Source organism: Dermacentor variabilis, chromosome 6 (assembly GCF_050947875.1).
Source record: "Dermacentor variabilis isolate Ectoservices chromosome 6, ASM5094787v1, whole genome shotgun sequence".
Taxonomy (NCBI): Eukaryota; Metazoa; Arthropoda; class Arachnida; order Ixodida; family Ixodidae; genus Dermacentor; species Dermacentor variabilis.
Window position 1 is genome coordinate 178,348,504 of NC_134573.1, and position 14,735 is coordinate 178,363,238.

Sequence of the window (14,735 nt, forward strand, 5' to 3'; positions counted from 1 at the left end):
CGGCGTGTTCAGTTTGCTCCGCCGGCTGCCATTTTCATTTCGGTGTCCCACACTACATACAGCGGCAGCTACCTATTTGTTGACCTGTTTTGTCATCCCGCAGCAAACGCGGGATGAAAAAATTTCTTTTTGCGGGAAATTCAACCTGCGTAATGAATCGCACCCGTGAATTTGTGTGAATTTGCGTGAATTTTTCTGACTAAAAAATGGGATCATTATGCGAGTAAATACGGTAAATAAGTTTTGTTGCTACATACAAGTTTGAATATGTGGAGAAAATATGTTCGTTAGGACTGGTGCTACAGAAAGGAATAGGCTTGATTTTGTCCACTGACACATAGGACATGTCCTTCTTTAGAGCCTTCAGATTCTCTTTGCTTGTCACTATGAAGACAGTGAGAGCTAAAGAGTATAGATTTCTGGACAGCTTGCTCTGGAGATTCTTACTCTTTTATCTACCACGCACGAAGTGCAGTTCTTGGCGAAGCACACATTCCAACTTGTTGCGCTTCATCCTACTACGATGCTATTTCTCAGAAAGACATCTTTTCTGTGCACTTCCTGCTGTGAGCTGACCATAACAAGTTCCAAAATTTGGCACTTCTGGTGGTTATGAATGTTTGTGAACCAACCTTGTAATGTAGGAATTGGCAGAACTTTTCTATCGTCAGTATCTGTAAATAACTCCCAAGATTGCTTCAAAATCATCTGACCATAGGAAATGAAAGCCTTACACATTTTCTTCAGTGTGTGATTCAGCGTTTCGTAAGTTTAGTTTTGTTTTCCCACTGACCATCTATGTGTATAGCTTGAAGTGTGTGTGCGGCAGACAGGGTCGTGTAAAAAAGCCAGGTGTGTGATGAGACTTCTCCTCTGCCCAGGTGACTAAAATATTCAGCAAGAAGAAAAACAGTGTCCAGTATGCCTTCCGACAGTCACTGCCCCTGTGCGGCATGAACGTGGCTCTTTTCGAGGCACCCTGTGAGTACAACTTTCAGCGTGACCTTGTGCAGTTGGCACCTCCCATTTCACCTGTGTACATGTTGTGGACTTAATGAGAGCAGCATCCTGGGCAAGTTAGTAATCCATTGCTTAAGTATTATTGTGCAAAAAAAAGAAGAACGACACGGTGTGTCTTCTCTTATGTCCATGTCGTCTTTTTTTTTTTTTTTCACAATATTACCTGAGTGTTGTGGACCCTCAGTGGCAAGGCGCTGCTCCAAGACGCGTAGTAAGGCTTCAGTGTTTTGTTAGCTGTGCTTAACCCCTTTGCCTGCAGATTACCCGCATGGGATCAGCCTGACCCAGCGAGTCGACGACAGGGCATTGATGACCCTGAATGCTCGGAATGAGCACGACCGGTGCAAGTTTGTTGACGACCTGAGGGAGTCCATTCTTGAGGCAAGCAGGCTTGTTTTCAGCGATTTCGCAGATGTGGTCGTAGAGCTCTACTTACCTCCTGATCTCAGGTTTAAAGTGTAGGCTTGGTTATCAGTTGCACGTGTGTCTGTTGCTTGTTGAACGTCAGCTCTGCACACATGCTCCCTAATGAGTGCCAAGTGTCCACAAACATCCACAGTTTGCAGGGAACATAGTTGCGACAGACATGGCTAGTCATTAGTATTGTATAGTGCTTAGTGATTGAAATGATACTCAAACAGCATGGCGGCCGCATCTTTTTGCACCACCGGTGATCAGTGGCATAGCCGCAAATTTCGTTCAGGGGGGGCTCACGTTGCAGCTCGGCCTCTTCCTTATTGAATTTGTCGAGATATCAAATAGGTGAATAACTGCATTGCCATTGTCAAAGATGCTGCAAACTAATTCTTGAACACTATGCACTGTCAAGGCAAGTAAAATATGTTTTTTTTATAAAAGAATATACTCGTATGTTCCAAAAATTGTGCCCGAAATAACTGATATCAATGCTTCCATGTTTTTTGTCTATTTAATAAATAAAGAAAATATCACACAAACTTATAAAGTATATCAGTTCAAAACCAGCAAAGCAGTGCATGCTGCTGATATGAAAAATGTAAAGGCCATGAAATGAACAAGTTGAGGACAAATATTTTAATGAAACTTAGTCATTCAAGAACTGTTTTTACATTTTTATACATATGCAATGGCCAGGGAAAGATCTCCATGACACTGTCCTCTGTTCCAACGTATTGCGCAGGAAACGCTATCACTGTTCGTGTATTGTGAGTAATTGCACCGAAATTATAGTCTCAACAGAGAGAATATATAGAAAGCAGAAGTTCTGCAACATATATGAGGGCAAGGCAAATGAAAGTGAGCCAATGCGAATATATGAGAAACGGTGTACGTTATTTAGAAGTAGCCTCCATGAGCATTTAGACATTTGTCCCATTGAATAACGAGCCGCGTGATCCCCGTCTTATAAAACTCCTTGGGTTGCTGCTTCAAAGTCTGTAACTTACTCTTTCACGTCATTGTCCGACGCAAATCTGGTTCCCTTGAGCTGGGTTTTTTTTTTTTTTTTCCTCCCTGAATGCTCCAAAATGTGGAAGTCGCAAGGCGACAGGTCTGGGCTATATGGCGGATGTTGCAGCGTTTCCCATTTGAACTTCACCAGTTTTGAGTTAACCACATCAAGTCGTGGCAACGGACATTGTCGTGGAGCAAGATGTCCTCATTCTTCAATTTTCCTTGTCGTTTGTTCTTGCTTGCGACACGCAGCCGAACCAGCATTTCACCATACCAGAAACAATTGATAGTCTCTCCAGGTTTAGCAAATTCGATCAGTAATGGCCCCTGATGATCTAAAAAAAAAAAAGTCAAGAACACCTTTCCTGCGAAAATGATGGCCTTTGCTTTCTTTGGGGGTGCTGAATTCGAATGTTTCCACTGTAAGCTGTTTCAGGCTCATAGTAGTGGCACCATGATTTGTCCCCGGTCACAATTACAAACAAGAAGTCGTCACACTTATTGTGATACCGGATCGGAAGAGTCAAGGCAGCGCTGAACTCCTCAGTCTTCTTCAAAATGTTGGGCATCCATTGCACACAAGAGCCGTAAACCGAGATATCCATGAATTATGGTGTGACCCGCATCGTGACTGATGTTCACATGCCTTGCCAATTCATCTATGCTTATCCTCTGTTCTTGTATAATCAGTCTTTGCTGTTGTGTTGGGGGTGATGCCACGATGGCTTTGGCCCGTTCTTGGATCGTCTTTGCTACTTTCACATCCTTTGAACCGTTTCCTTCAACGCTGCACAGTGGCCAACGAAATGCAATGTTCAATGTACCCGGCAGCCACATGGCGACTAATTTATTTTTGGGAAACTCCTTCAACTGTCAAAAACGTCGCGGCACCACGCTGTTCAACTTTTTGGGCGTCCATTATGTCACGTAACCATGTTCAACCCAGTGTAGGAGAGCAGTAAAGAACATTTATCCTCACACCTACGTGTCACTTTTGTAAGTGAGAGATGCCTGTGTGCTACACGTATGCCTCGTAGATAGTCAACCGAATTATTATTGCATGGGATGGGTTGGCTCACTTTCATTTGACTTGCCTTCGTACATTACAAATGCGAAGATACAATGGAACATACAATGGAATATACAAATGTGAAGATACAGCTTGATAAAGGGCAAAAGAGTGTCACTGGAAACAAAGTTCACTGCACATATACACAAAACCTCGCAACGAAAAAATTTAATATACATATAAGGGCCAAACAATGAAATCTTCCTTACCTCAGTAAAGGAAGCCTTCATTGCGGTGGGGCTACCTTATGTCACTCTGAAAGCTTCCTTACTGAGGGGCCCTCGGCGAAGGCTTCCTTGGTGCTTCCTCAGCATAAGGTAGCTCCAAAGCTACCTTCATGCATCCTTACGCCACTCCTGGCCCTGAACGAGCGCTTCACCTCACTGCTTAACCACGTGACGTTTGCTTGCGTATGCGGGCTGTTGCCCACCTGCGGAGAAGCGCGAGCACGGTACATCTTGTTACAGTGTACTGTAGTCTTGCCAGGCATGTTCGTTTCAGTCACGTGTGCGGCATGGAAGCGTTGCTAGGCGTTGCACGACACCAGCGTGCCAGCGTTGCTGGAGCACATCAAGTTTTGCACTATAATGCGCTACCTTTTTTAAGTTTAGTAAACAAAACTAGAAGAAGGCGTCCACACTTCTCTATATTAGCTCTTCAATTTAAAGATTGTGCGACGATACAACATATTCTTTTATTGAATAATGGTGTTCGCGTAAAGCTTTTAAGAGATAATCTCGAACCCAGGCATGTGGCAGCCGCTCCTTACGTGAGGACGGGTGAAGGGAGCTTTCAGAGTACGCTTGCTTCCTCCATCGGTCCTTTGCTTTGAGGAGGCCTCACGTAAGGTTAGGAAGCGCTCGAAGGAAAGGAACGTTTCATTGTTTAAGCCTAAGCTTCCAATAGATCTAGGTATCTAATAAAAAGTCACTATATATACCGCGTTAAACAAGGCAAGTAAACATATTGCAAAATCACAGAATCCTAAGGCCCCTCCCTAATAAACGCGCGCGACGGAAGGCGGCACACACAAGACTGAGCCACCATTGTCGGCTCACCCATGCCATCCTCCAACCCCGCCTATGCTTTCACTCGCACATGCAGCATTCTGCGTGTGTTCATGATGTTATCGCCCTTGGACTTTATATGGAACATGAGGGAGACAGTGATGGTAGGAATGCGCCTGGGGTGTCCACATAATTGCTATCGTAATAATATAATACGAGTATCCGGCAATGGAAGCGTCGCGTGGCCCATTACTTTCTGCAAAAGAAGATGCAGCAAGAAAATCTAACTTTCACCATGCGACAATTTGCTGCGCTGCAGCAATGTGCTTACTTTTTCTTTTGTGGGGCAGTGGCACAGAAATGAAAAAAACATAAAGGAAAGCATGTTGACCACAGTCGAATGTCTACTTTGGGCACCTACCAATGGTATATCGAAGGAAACATGAGACGCTTCGTCCACAGAGAACCATACGCATACTGCTCGGTATCTCACATCGGCGAGACAAGACTTTCTGGAGAGGTTGTGCTCAAGCGAACGCGTTGCAATCCATCGAGTCCCCACAGTGATGGCGGCGAGCGACGATTGTTTCTTTAACTTGTCTGCTAGCCAGAAAGCGTCCAAAACACTGCCAGGCAAAAATCCACTCAGCCAGAGAAAAACGAACGCACATTGAAGTGTGCCGCACGGTGGTCTGGGCAATACAAGGAGAAGGCATGTGCTCTAGCTTTGGCAGCCCACGGATAGCGAGAACAAAGAATTGAAGAGGCTCAATGTGTCCACAAATAAAAGTCAAAGTAAAAAATAAATAAAAACGTACTTACCTTTGCTGGCTTTAGTGTCTTCACATTGATGCTTTGGCACAGGTGAAAAAAAATGTTGATATTCCTTTTTGTGATCTGACGGCACAAGTGAACCACCGCAATGCTTTATCTCATTGGACCTCGCTGCATGCTTTGTCAACTTTAGAGTAGTACACTCTATTCAACTACTCTGATAGTGTGCTGATTTGGCTTGTCTCATTGTATGGTCCGAAGTACGACTTTAGAAAAGTCAGTGCACCTTTGGCATCAAATGTTTAGAACAACATTAAACCCAGAAAGTTCCGGAATGGAAAATTTAACGCATCACTTTGAAAATGTCAATACACCTTTCGCATCAAAAGTTTATAAGAACTTTATGCCCATAATGTTTTGGAATTAAAATCTATGCGGTCCGCAAATTCCGTGGCATCCGCGATATGCCGCGACGAGCCCACTCACCATCGAAACACCCTTGAAACATTGTGCTTGGATGGGGCTCCTTGCTTTATGTGACTCCTGGTGCATGGGCATTGCCACAAAATCCAGCCAGAGTTCGCAATGATCGCACCGAAATGTCCTTTCGAGCGTAAAAAAAACATTCTAGACAAGAATGAGAATGAGACAAAATTGAGAATGCTGTCATGCACCGCCAGCCGAAATAGGCTGGCAGTGCATGACAGCACGAAAAAATTTCAGGGGGGTGGGGGGGGGATGGAGGAGGTGCTGAAGCCCCATAAGTGCCCCCCTCCCTCTCCCCCCCTGGCTAGGCCCCTGCTGGTGATCGCCTTCATGTGACACAAAAATGCATCATCGCAGTGCCACCAGCGCCCCACTGCTGACGCAAGAAAGTACTGGCCGCAATATTGTCCGAGTATCACATTTCAATCGCTGAGCACTATACATGCTGCAGAGAGCTCACATTCAAGTGAAAAGAACAGCATGCATTTAGGCACTTGCATGAACTTTAGGTTCTGCTGCTATGTGCTATACCTAATCGAATATAGGCCAGCCTCAATTCTGAACCAACTCCGCAGATTCAGAAGGGCAGAAAATTAAAAAATAAAAGCTTTCCTTGAATCCAAGCTGACCAAGATAGCAGTAAACAACCGCAGCGAAAAGCAAATGACATTTATTACAATCTTCAGTGCCAGCCATGCACTTGTACCGGTTCACAGTAGGCACCAGAGTACTGACACCGCGTACTTGATACCATGGTCTCGGTAAAAGCGAACTCTGAAAAAAACAATGGCTTTGCCTGTGCTGCACACATTCATCGCAGTCAGAAGGTTGTATTGTTACTGTGAGCTCTAACAATGCGCTGTAGTACTGGGTGACTGTGGCAGCGAATGGTAATGGCTACAGTGTTGTCTTTTGGCATTGGCGTTAGCACTGTGCCATTTTTCCATTTCCAATGGTGCCTGACACAATCCTAGAACCTAAGCCAACTTACGAGTTTCGTAACTCCTCTTTTAGTTAAAAAGGAGCTATCTGCCTAGATTCAGATAAACACATCATTGAATGTGCCATGCCATTTGGTCACATTGGCAGAGGAAATGTGCAGAATTGCCACAGTTAGAAATGTAAAGCTGATTCACCAGACACAAGATGACATGGAGCGAAGAATGTTGTGGTGTCGTGCTTTTACAGTGCACTGTGCTAACAAGGTGTCTGCCAACCAGGAAAACTGGGAATTCTCGGGGATATTGAATAGTCTGGAAATACTCGGGAAAAACTGAGTGAATTTGTGCTTTTATCAGGGAAAATCAGCTGTAATTTTAATTGAAGGGAACGAAAGTCGCGGTAATGCTGGCTTGAGTAACAGATAGGAATCGTAACGAATCATCTTTGACACTGTGTCGTCGGCTGGAGGAGTTGCCAGTGTACAGTCAACGACCTACTTCCTGGGTGCCTTATAATTCAGACGGCTTCGTGGCGGCACCATGTACCCCATAGAGCCAATGTATTAGAGCGTCTCTAATTTTGGACGCAAGAACCCTTTGCCGTCCAATTTTCCAGACTTCTTGCCGTGACTGTAGATCTGAAATGGCAATAATCAAAGCCACCACTGCCGCCATTTTGATTACCTCGTTGCCTTGAACCGGCGCTCTCGCATGCAGATCTGCTGGCAGCCGAAGCCACCACCTTGGCAACGCTAGGCCTAGCTGTCTCGACGTTCGCTATGAAGCTTGTTGCCATTCTGTGCCATGTTTTTCATTGAACGAATATGCACTGTCAGCAATGGCACCGACTCCCCCTTTGTTGTCTTCGTGATTGGCTTCGAAGCTTGGAAAGCATGGCGCGTTGCATAATGCCGGTTCTCTAAAGTCAGCTGGTCAGCTTCGCCTCAGTACAGCAGTGTTAAGCGGTGAAGCATAACAAGCATTGGGGGAAAGCAATTGTCACGGGGAACAGTATGTATTCCTTCATTATACCCGCATGCACCCACCATCTCGTGTCACGGTACGAGCGCCAATATGCCTAATAAGTGTACTGGCAAGCGTTCGTGCTTTTTGAGATGTGCCTGCAGCGAGTTTAGCCCTTAAGGACAGTAGAAGACATGCATTCATTTCTTCAAACTGCCCAATTCTTGGACGTTTTCGCGGCCTCTAGGGAGTCAGAAAAATTGGACGTTACTGTACAACTGAGCAAGAGGATGCTTCAAATGGTCTGTAGGGCAAACGCGCGGCGGAAGGAAGACGAGAGCTGAAAGGACCTCCGTTTTGAGGAATGAACGGGATAGGAAGTGTGCTTCCACTTGTTTGAAGGAGCTTGAGCTAAAGAAAAAGATGTGTTGGCTGACACTGAGATGAATATTTCCCTAATGCAAACCAAAGCAAACTCTTTAAAGCAGTGAAACTCAACACTAAGGCATTGTGCGCGGGCTGGGAATATGTCAGGACAGTTGAGGTTACCACCTGTTAGAATATCACTTGTGACAAAGTTCGGGTCTCATACCAGTGAGCTTGCTATCAGTTGATAGAAATAGCTCATCTTCGAGAATATTTGCTTCTGTAAGCATCTCCTTTTTATTCCTATCTGGGAATGTTCGACAATGGGTTTTACCATTTTTTTCAAATATTTTTTTTTTTTTTTGCTGTGCATTTTACCAACTCGTCCCTTCTGTTTTCTTTTTGAATAAAACAGATACTACAAAATTTATGAAGTCTTTTTTTATTTTTTAGCATGGCCTACTAGAGTGGTGTCAGCCCATCTTGACATAAAGCAAAGTTCTGTGTCACTCAGGCAATTTTGCAAAGGCACTCGGGGAAAACCGGGAAAACTCGGGAAATTCGGAAATGTCAACTTCATAAAACACTCTGCCAATTGAAACTAGGTAAGGAGGTTGAGAGAACAGCTCTCGCACAGTGTTTGGTTTCATGGCATGTTGTACACCGATTCACAGTTGCACAAGTTCATAACTCTCCATGATTCCTACTGTCTGCACCCTTTTTCATTGATGAATGTGAAGTTGCAGATTAATGAGATTTCTTTTTAAATTGGGGCATCGGGAACTGCTATTGGGTAGGTCTTGGATTTATTCATCGTATTGGTAGTTTATAAGTGTTAGGTAATGTTAAAGTATAAGCAACATGACTCCTAACAAGGCAATAAGACCACAAAACTGAACATTTCATACCTGTGTAAAATCTGCCGTGGTGGCATAGTGGCCACCACGGCGTTGCTAAGTCTTAAGGCGCGGGATTAAATCCCAGCTGTGGTGGCCGCACTTCGATGGGGGTGAAATGCAAGAACACCTGTGCATAGAATGCACATTAAAGAACTCCCTGTAGTTAAAATTTATCTAGAGTACCGTTACGGCGTGCCTCATAATCAAAATCGCGGTTTTGGCATGTAAAACCCCAGACATTCATTTAAAATTTTTGATAACCCTATAAAACATTAATTGTTCTAACCTTTGTCATCAGCGTATGCCTTCTTTATTTATCATGTATTGCCCCAACGAAACTGGATTCTGTCATATTCTAAATTTCATTTTAAAGATCTGTGAAACACTGCCTGCCTTGATTCTTTGCTAAGGGGCCAGTCACAAGTAAAGACATTATAGTGGATATGATACAATGAGGCCCACTTGGCCACCATTGCTGTGCACAGATGGATGAGATGGAGAGCCTGCGCATTGAAGGGGAACTGGAGAAGCAGCAGGCATTGCGCAGCCCCTGGGACCAGCGGGACTCTGGGCTCGCTGACATGGAGGCCACGGGGGAGGGAAATGGAGGCGGCAGCACTTTACTGGCCCAGAGCCCATGCCTCAAGCGGTCAGCCCTCTCCAACTCCCTACTTGACTTGCACGACCAGCGTGAGTATGGCATGCGCACTTTGTCATGAATTCAAAACAGCACATGAAGGAGGAGGCATTCTCATCAGTAGCTATATATTCATGGCATGTGGCACGCACAAAAAAGAAAAGGAACTGTAAAAGAAAGTTGCTTTACCTTATTAGAGATAAGAAATAGCCAAGCCACTGTTTTTCTTCGTTCTTCCTGACCGCCTGTTGTGTTATTGGGCACATTTGTACGTCCTGGTTTACAACATCCTTTGTCTCACAGTGAATTTATGAGTTTGGTAAATAACCACAGCAATAGTGCATCAATCTCAAAATTACATGAGGGATTCTGTACTCTAACAGTTTTGCAACAGCTCATGTATGAGAAATGCTCTCATGCAATTCATGTTGCACTTCCACCCCTGTACTTTACTGTGTCAGTCTTGCATCATGTGGCCGACAGTCACAGGGCCATGGTGAGTTTCTTATATGTGATTCTGTCAAGTTTTCATGGGTACCAGGCTGTTTGCTAGTGTCTCCAATTGTAGTTTAAACCTTGCAGAGACAGCGGCACGGCCAGTTCGTCGAGGCAGCGCGGGTTCTCTGGACAGTGGCATGGTGAGCTGGCAGCAGACAGAGCGGCTGGCAACGGGCCCCGCCTCCAGTCCGTCTCCTTCCAGTCCTCGGCGGCCAGTTCGGTGAGCCGGGAGTCGTCACCCCACACGGTCCAGCATCCGGATGGTGCAGCAGCAGCAGCAGCCACCAGCTTGGGCGACGGGACCCGGCACGGCTTCCTGGGGAACCTGTTTGGCAAGCGTGGTCGTCACGTGGCGGTTACCACCACCACCACTACACCCCAAGCGGCAGCTGTGGTGACCTCAGAAGTGCCAGCAACGACAGAACCACCAGGATAGGTGGTGGGTTGCACACCTGCCCGCCTTAACCCCCAGTGTATATACGCGATAGGCCATTTTATTTTGCAAATTGACTCTCAATCTGCCTCTCCTTTATGTACAGCAGAAGATTCGCATTTTAATATATATATATATCACACACCCTTCCCACTTCTCCCAGCTCCCTTGCCCCTTTTGTATGAGAACTCTTCTGCTCTTATAGCATACCTTCCTCACCCCGCCCCAACCTCACAATAAAGGCCCCACTCCTCTTGCTCAGTCTGTACAAGTGTGGCCCGGTGGCCACAGTCATGGCCTGTCCATCAAAGGAGAGAGCAGACAGCCGAATGGTGCCTACGTCATAGTGGCACCCATGGCCTTGTGCAGAGGAGCTTTCTTCCGCCGCCACGTTTATTGTATTGGTGCCATCATGGCACCTGTGCCTGTTGAGAGGATGTATGCTGGTGCTGTAACTGTGCATGTCAGCATGTGTACATAAAAGAAGAAAAACAAAGTGTGTACTATGCAGCAGAGTGCAAGTCTCCCTTGTGGTATAATTGAAAGCTGCACATTTTCCCTGAGCACAGAAGCAGTCGAACAAATTGTGTGGACTGTCCACAGTATTAAGACCACATTGCATGCTTCTAGGAAGTGGCACATTTGTGAATGTTAGTGGCACAAATCTGGCATGCACGAATTTGCTTATTCTGTTACTCTATAAAGAAATCTGCTTAGAGGGCTTTACTGGTGTTCATAAAGCGCTGAGAAATTCAACTGGTGAGCTTGTATACGAGATGGTGGGTGAACATGCTTCGTGCAGTTTACCACTTTCTTCTAGATATCTCGAACATTCTTATTAACTCATGTGATGCTGGAAACTTGCCTTCTTGGCATACACCGAAATACGTTTAATGTGCTGCTACATGCAAGAAGTTGTCTAGTGAGTGTTCAGAATATTTTTAATGTGCAAGTATTGATACTTCATCCTAACATATGCTACGAAGAGTATGTGAATACCGTGTGACAATATAGTATATGGAGTCTGCAGGATTTGCTTCCAGTCAGTGCATGCAAACAGCCCATTTTGGGCTAAATGTTTGTAAATGTTTCACATCTTGATATGTGTGCACATAAAGAAGCTCACCAATGCATATTTTGATGTGATGATTACACCTCTGCATGACTCAACTTATGTGTGGCATGAACCACTTTTTATTGAAGTTAAGTTAGACTACAGTTAAACCTCGATATTATGAAGTTGGTAAAATTGGCAATTTGCTTTGTTATAACGAAATTTCATTCTATTGAAATTGGACCTTATGTGCAAATAAGTACAGTTGCCAATTGATTTTCTCACACGAAAAGGGGTCGCTGAATTTTCAGAATTATTGGTCAATTGAAAAAACGAAATTTAAATGAGAAAGCAATTAATTTTTATCAATTAGGGAGTTGGCGATAAATTATATGGTTTCATGCGACGCACGTCGATGATATGTTCTCGGTGGTACGAATCAAGCGAAGCCAGCCATGCTTTTGTGTGTACTCTGCCCCCACGGCTGATAATGTGGCCTGCACATTGAAGCCACCAGGAAAAGCGCTGGCAGTCGGGAAGGAATGCATCATCTGCCTCTCGCTCTAACGGGTCACTGAAACTTGAGATTACACAACCACCAATAATAAGCACACGGTAAGACAGCTTACATGACTCTCCATACAAACGGCAGATTACCTCTAAAGTAGGGAGCGCGGTTGCGTATGTGCTCAGCCATGCTTACAGCCATGTGCAGCCTCAGCCGGGAGCCGTGCTTTTGAAAAGATTTTGCGCTGACCGCAAAATTTTGCCGAAAGATAGCATTTTGGAATCTGTCATTTGCTATAACAGTTGGCACATTTAATTGCCTGGTTTTAATAAAAGAAAGTGCAAATTTGCCTTAACTTACGGGAATGTGAGCTGCTGCCATGACAGCGCAAGCTTAAACTTGTCGCCACCTGCTGGCAACTGTGGAAAGTAGTGTTTCAGGGAAGGCTGCCACGTGTTTCCCGCTCCTGGAACATGCTGCTTTTTGCAGCTACCAGCAGGCAACGACACAAGTTTAAGCTTGCGCCGTCGTGTTCTGAGATTATGAAAAGTTAAATACCTTGTTATATAGAGAATTTTGTTATATTGAAGTTCCTTTTATCGAGGTTTAACTATTATTTCAGAAATATTTTGCCGCAAAAAGTTCCTCAATGGGTTCAGCAGAAGCGGAGTTAGTAAATATCAAACATACGTTCGCGATGCTTCGGCTCCTTCTTCAATCATTTGCACTGCGAAGGCTACGGTGGAGCGAAGTGTGCACAAAACACTTTGCCTACTGAGTGTTACCATGGTACGCAGTTCAAATTTGGTTCTGGATGTTCACGTAGGCGCTACTAGTATTTCCGATTATGGCGCCTACGATTGCCAAACGCGGTTGTCCTCAGCGAACCGCAGTGCGATCGGTCAGCGGACCTGTCGCGGCGTATATATGTAGCAGATCACAGCTAAATGTAACTGCAGCGTCTGCTTTGTGCATGACAGTGCTACAGTGCATGTGTGTGCTCATGTGCTCCTGTCTGGCTGTACTCCGTGGTGCGAGCCGGCTTTGTCCTGCACCATCTTGACCGACGGATAGTAGCCTCATCCAACTTGCTCATTTCGAAGCAGTCTGCCAAGGTGTCTAACCAAGAGCGACCAGGAGTGAGTGTGTGCTGGCAAGCGTGCGTGTGGTCTGACCTTGTAAGTTTCGCGTGGTTCACGGCTGCTTGAGTGTTAAAAAAAAATTAGTGGGACCCAATAGCTACGTCACCAATAAGCAGGGTGGCCAAAGTTTAATTCTTACACGGGCAGCTGCAGCCGAGCGTGAGCAGACAATAGTCGGCTTCTTCTGGAAGTACGTAATTATCGGAATTAGAAAGCAGGTTTTCGCTTACTTCAGCCTGTTTATTGAACTACGTCCATAAATATACACAGTAACAACAGGAAGAAGTGAACTGATCCAAACACTCTTCTTGATGTCAAATATTGGCCAATAGCAGCCATGTACGGGAATCTGCTATATTGCGAAATAAAGCATCCAGAAAAGAGTGAGGAGAGTGAGGAGCAGGTTTCTGTTGAACAGAGAGCGTTTGAAAGGTTACTTCGCACTCCTCTTGCAAGATCTGCATGCCATGCACAACTAAAATTTGGCCAAGATGTTCACAGCAGCGTATGCTACCTGTGCAGTGTTTTTTTTTTTTTTTTTTTCCCCGCCAAGCCTGCGGAGTGGTGAAATGTGGCAAACTTAATGTGTCAAATGATCTAACAGCACAAGATGATGTGTTCCTACGCCTTGTTCACTTGGCTGTGCAAGTCTGGCTGGGAGCTGTGTCATGGCCCTGTGGCTGATAAAGCAGAAGAAAGTTCATCTGAATCTCACGGAGGCTTCAAAATTTACAAATCAACAAGGTACATACTAGTGAAAGTAGAACAGCCCAGTTTTGTATTGGAATGATGGATGTCGTTCGTTTGGGAAACTGACAAGTAATTCTGTACGTAAAGGGTGAGCATTGGGGGAATTCAGGTATCCTTAATTTCAATTGTAGATGAAGCGTTGCACCAGCAGTGCGTAAACACCAATGCCAGATTTTCTTCTAATATGGAGTTTCCAAGCTGGAGGTTGCCACCAGAAGAGCCAGTGTGACTCCCTGCCCTAGTGGAGAATTCGGAATGTTTCGTCACCGCCATGCGCTCACGAATTTGTGCCACGCATGCTCAGTTTGCCATTGTTCCATGATGGCTAAACCTGCTGCATGAGTGTGGGCTGGCCGTGGAGGTCAGTACTGTTACATTGTGAATTGCCACAACATCCAAGAAAACACCCCTGATCTGGTTCCTGTGCACCTTTCAAATTGCAGCTACTTTGCAAATATTGTGATCTTTCTGTTAAAGGTAACAGGATTCTTGTTTTATAATACTGTTTTTAGTTGAGGACGTTATTATTTGATGCACTGGCATTGCAGGGATGGGGTGGTAACATTTTACAACTATGAAAATGTATACCCAAATAGTGAATAATTCAAGGTATCTTCTACTGCCAGATTAGCTTACCATGTAGTGAAGTTTTTCGGTCACTGAATGTGCAGATAAACTGTCCGAACTGAAATACCCACGCGGATTTGTATTCTGATAACACTACCCAAGTTACAGCGAAGAAACATTGAGGAGCTAT

The 14,735-nt window shown here is 44.9% G+C and overlaps 1 protein-coding gene across 3 annotated transcripts in view; it reads left to right on the top strand.

Moving 5' to 3' along the window:
* The window catches only part of siz (Brefeldin-resistant Arf-GEF family protein schizo), a 46,993-nt gene extending 35,336 nt beyond the window's left edge, over window positions 1-11,657 (top strand). For all 3 annotated transcript variants that reach the window (XM_075696952.1, XM_075696951.1, XM_075696950.1), the window contains exons 8-12: window positions 882-981; window positions 1,280-1,401; window positions 9,442-9,646; window positions 10,176-10,231; window positions 10,279-11,657. In XM_075696952.1, the coding sequence (XP_075553067.1) occupies window positions 882-981; window positions 1,280-1,401; window positions 9,442-9,646; window positions 10,176-10,231; window positions 10,279-10,527 (732 nt within the window). In that variant the 3' untranslated portion in view covers window positions 10,528-11,657. The remainder of the gene's footprint in view (window positions 1-881; window positions 982-1,279; window positions 1,402-9,441; window positions 9,647-10,175; window positions 10,232-10,278) is intronic.
* The last annotated feature ends 3,078 nt before the right edge of the window (window positions 11,658-14,735 follow it).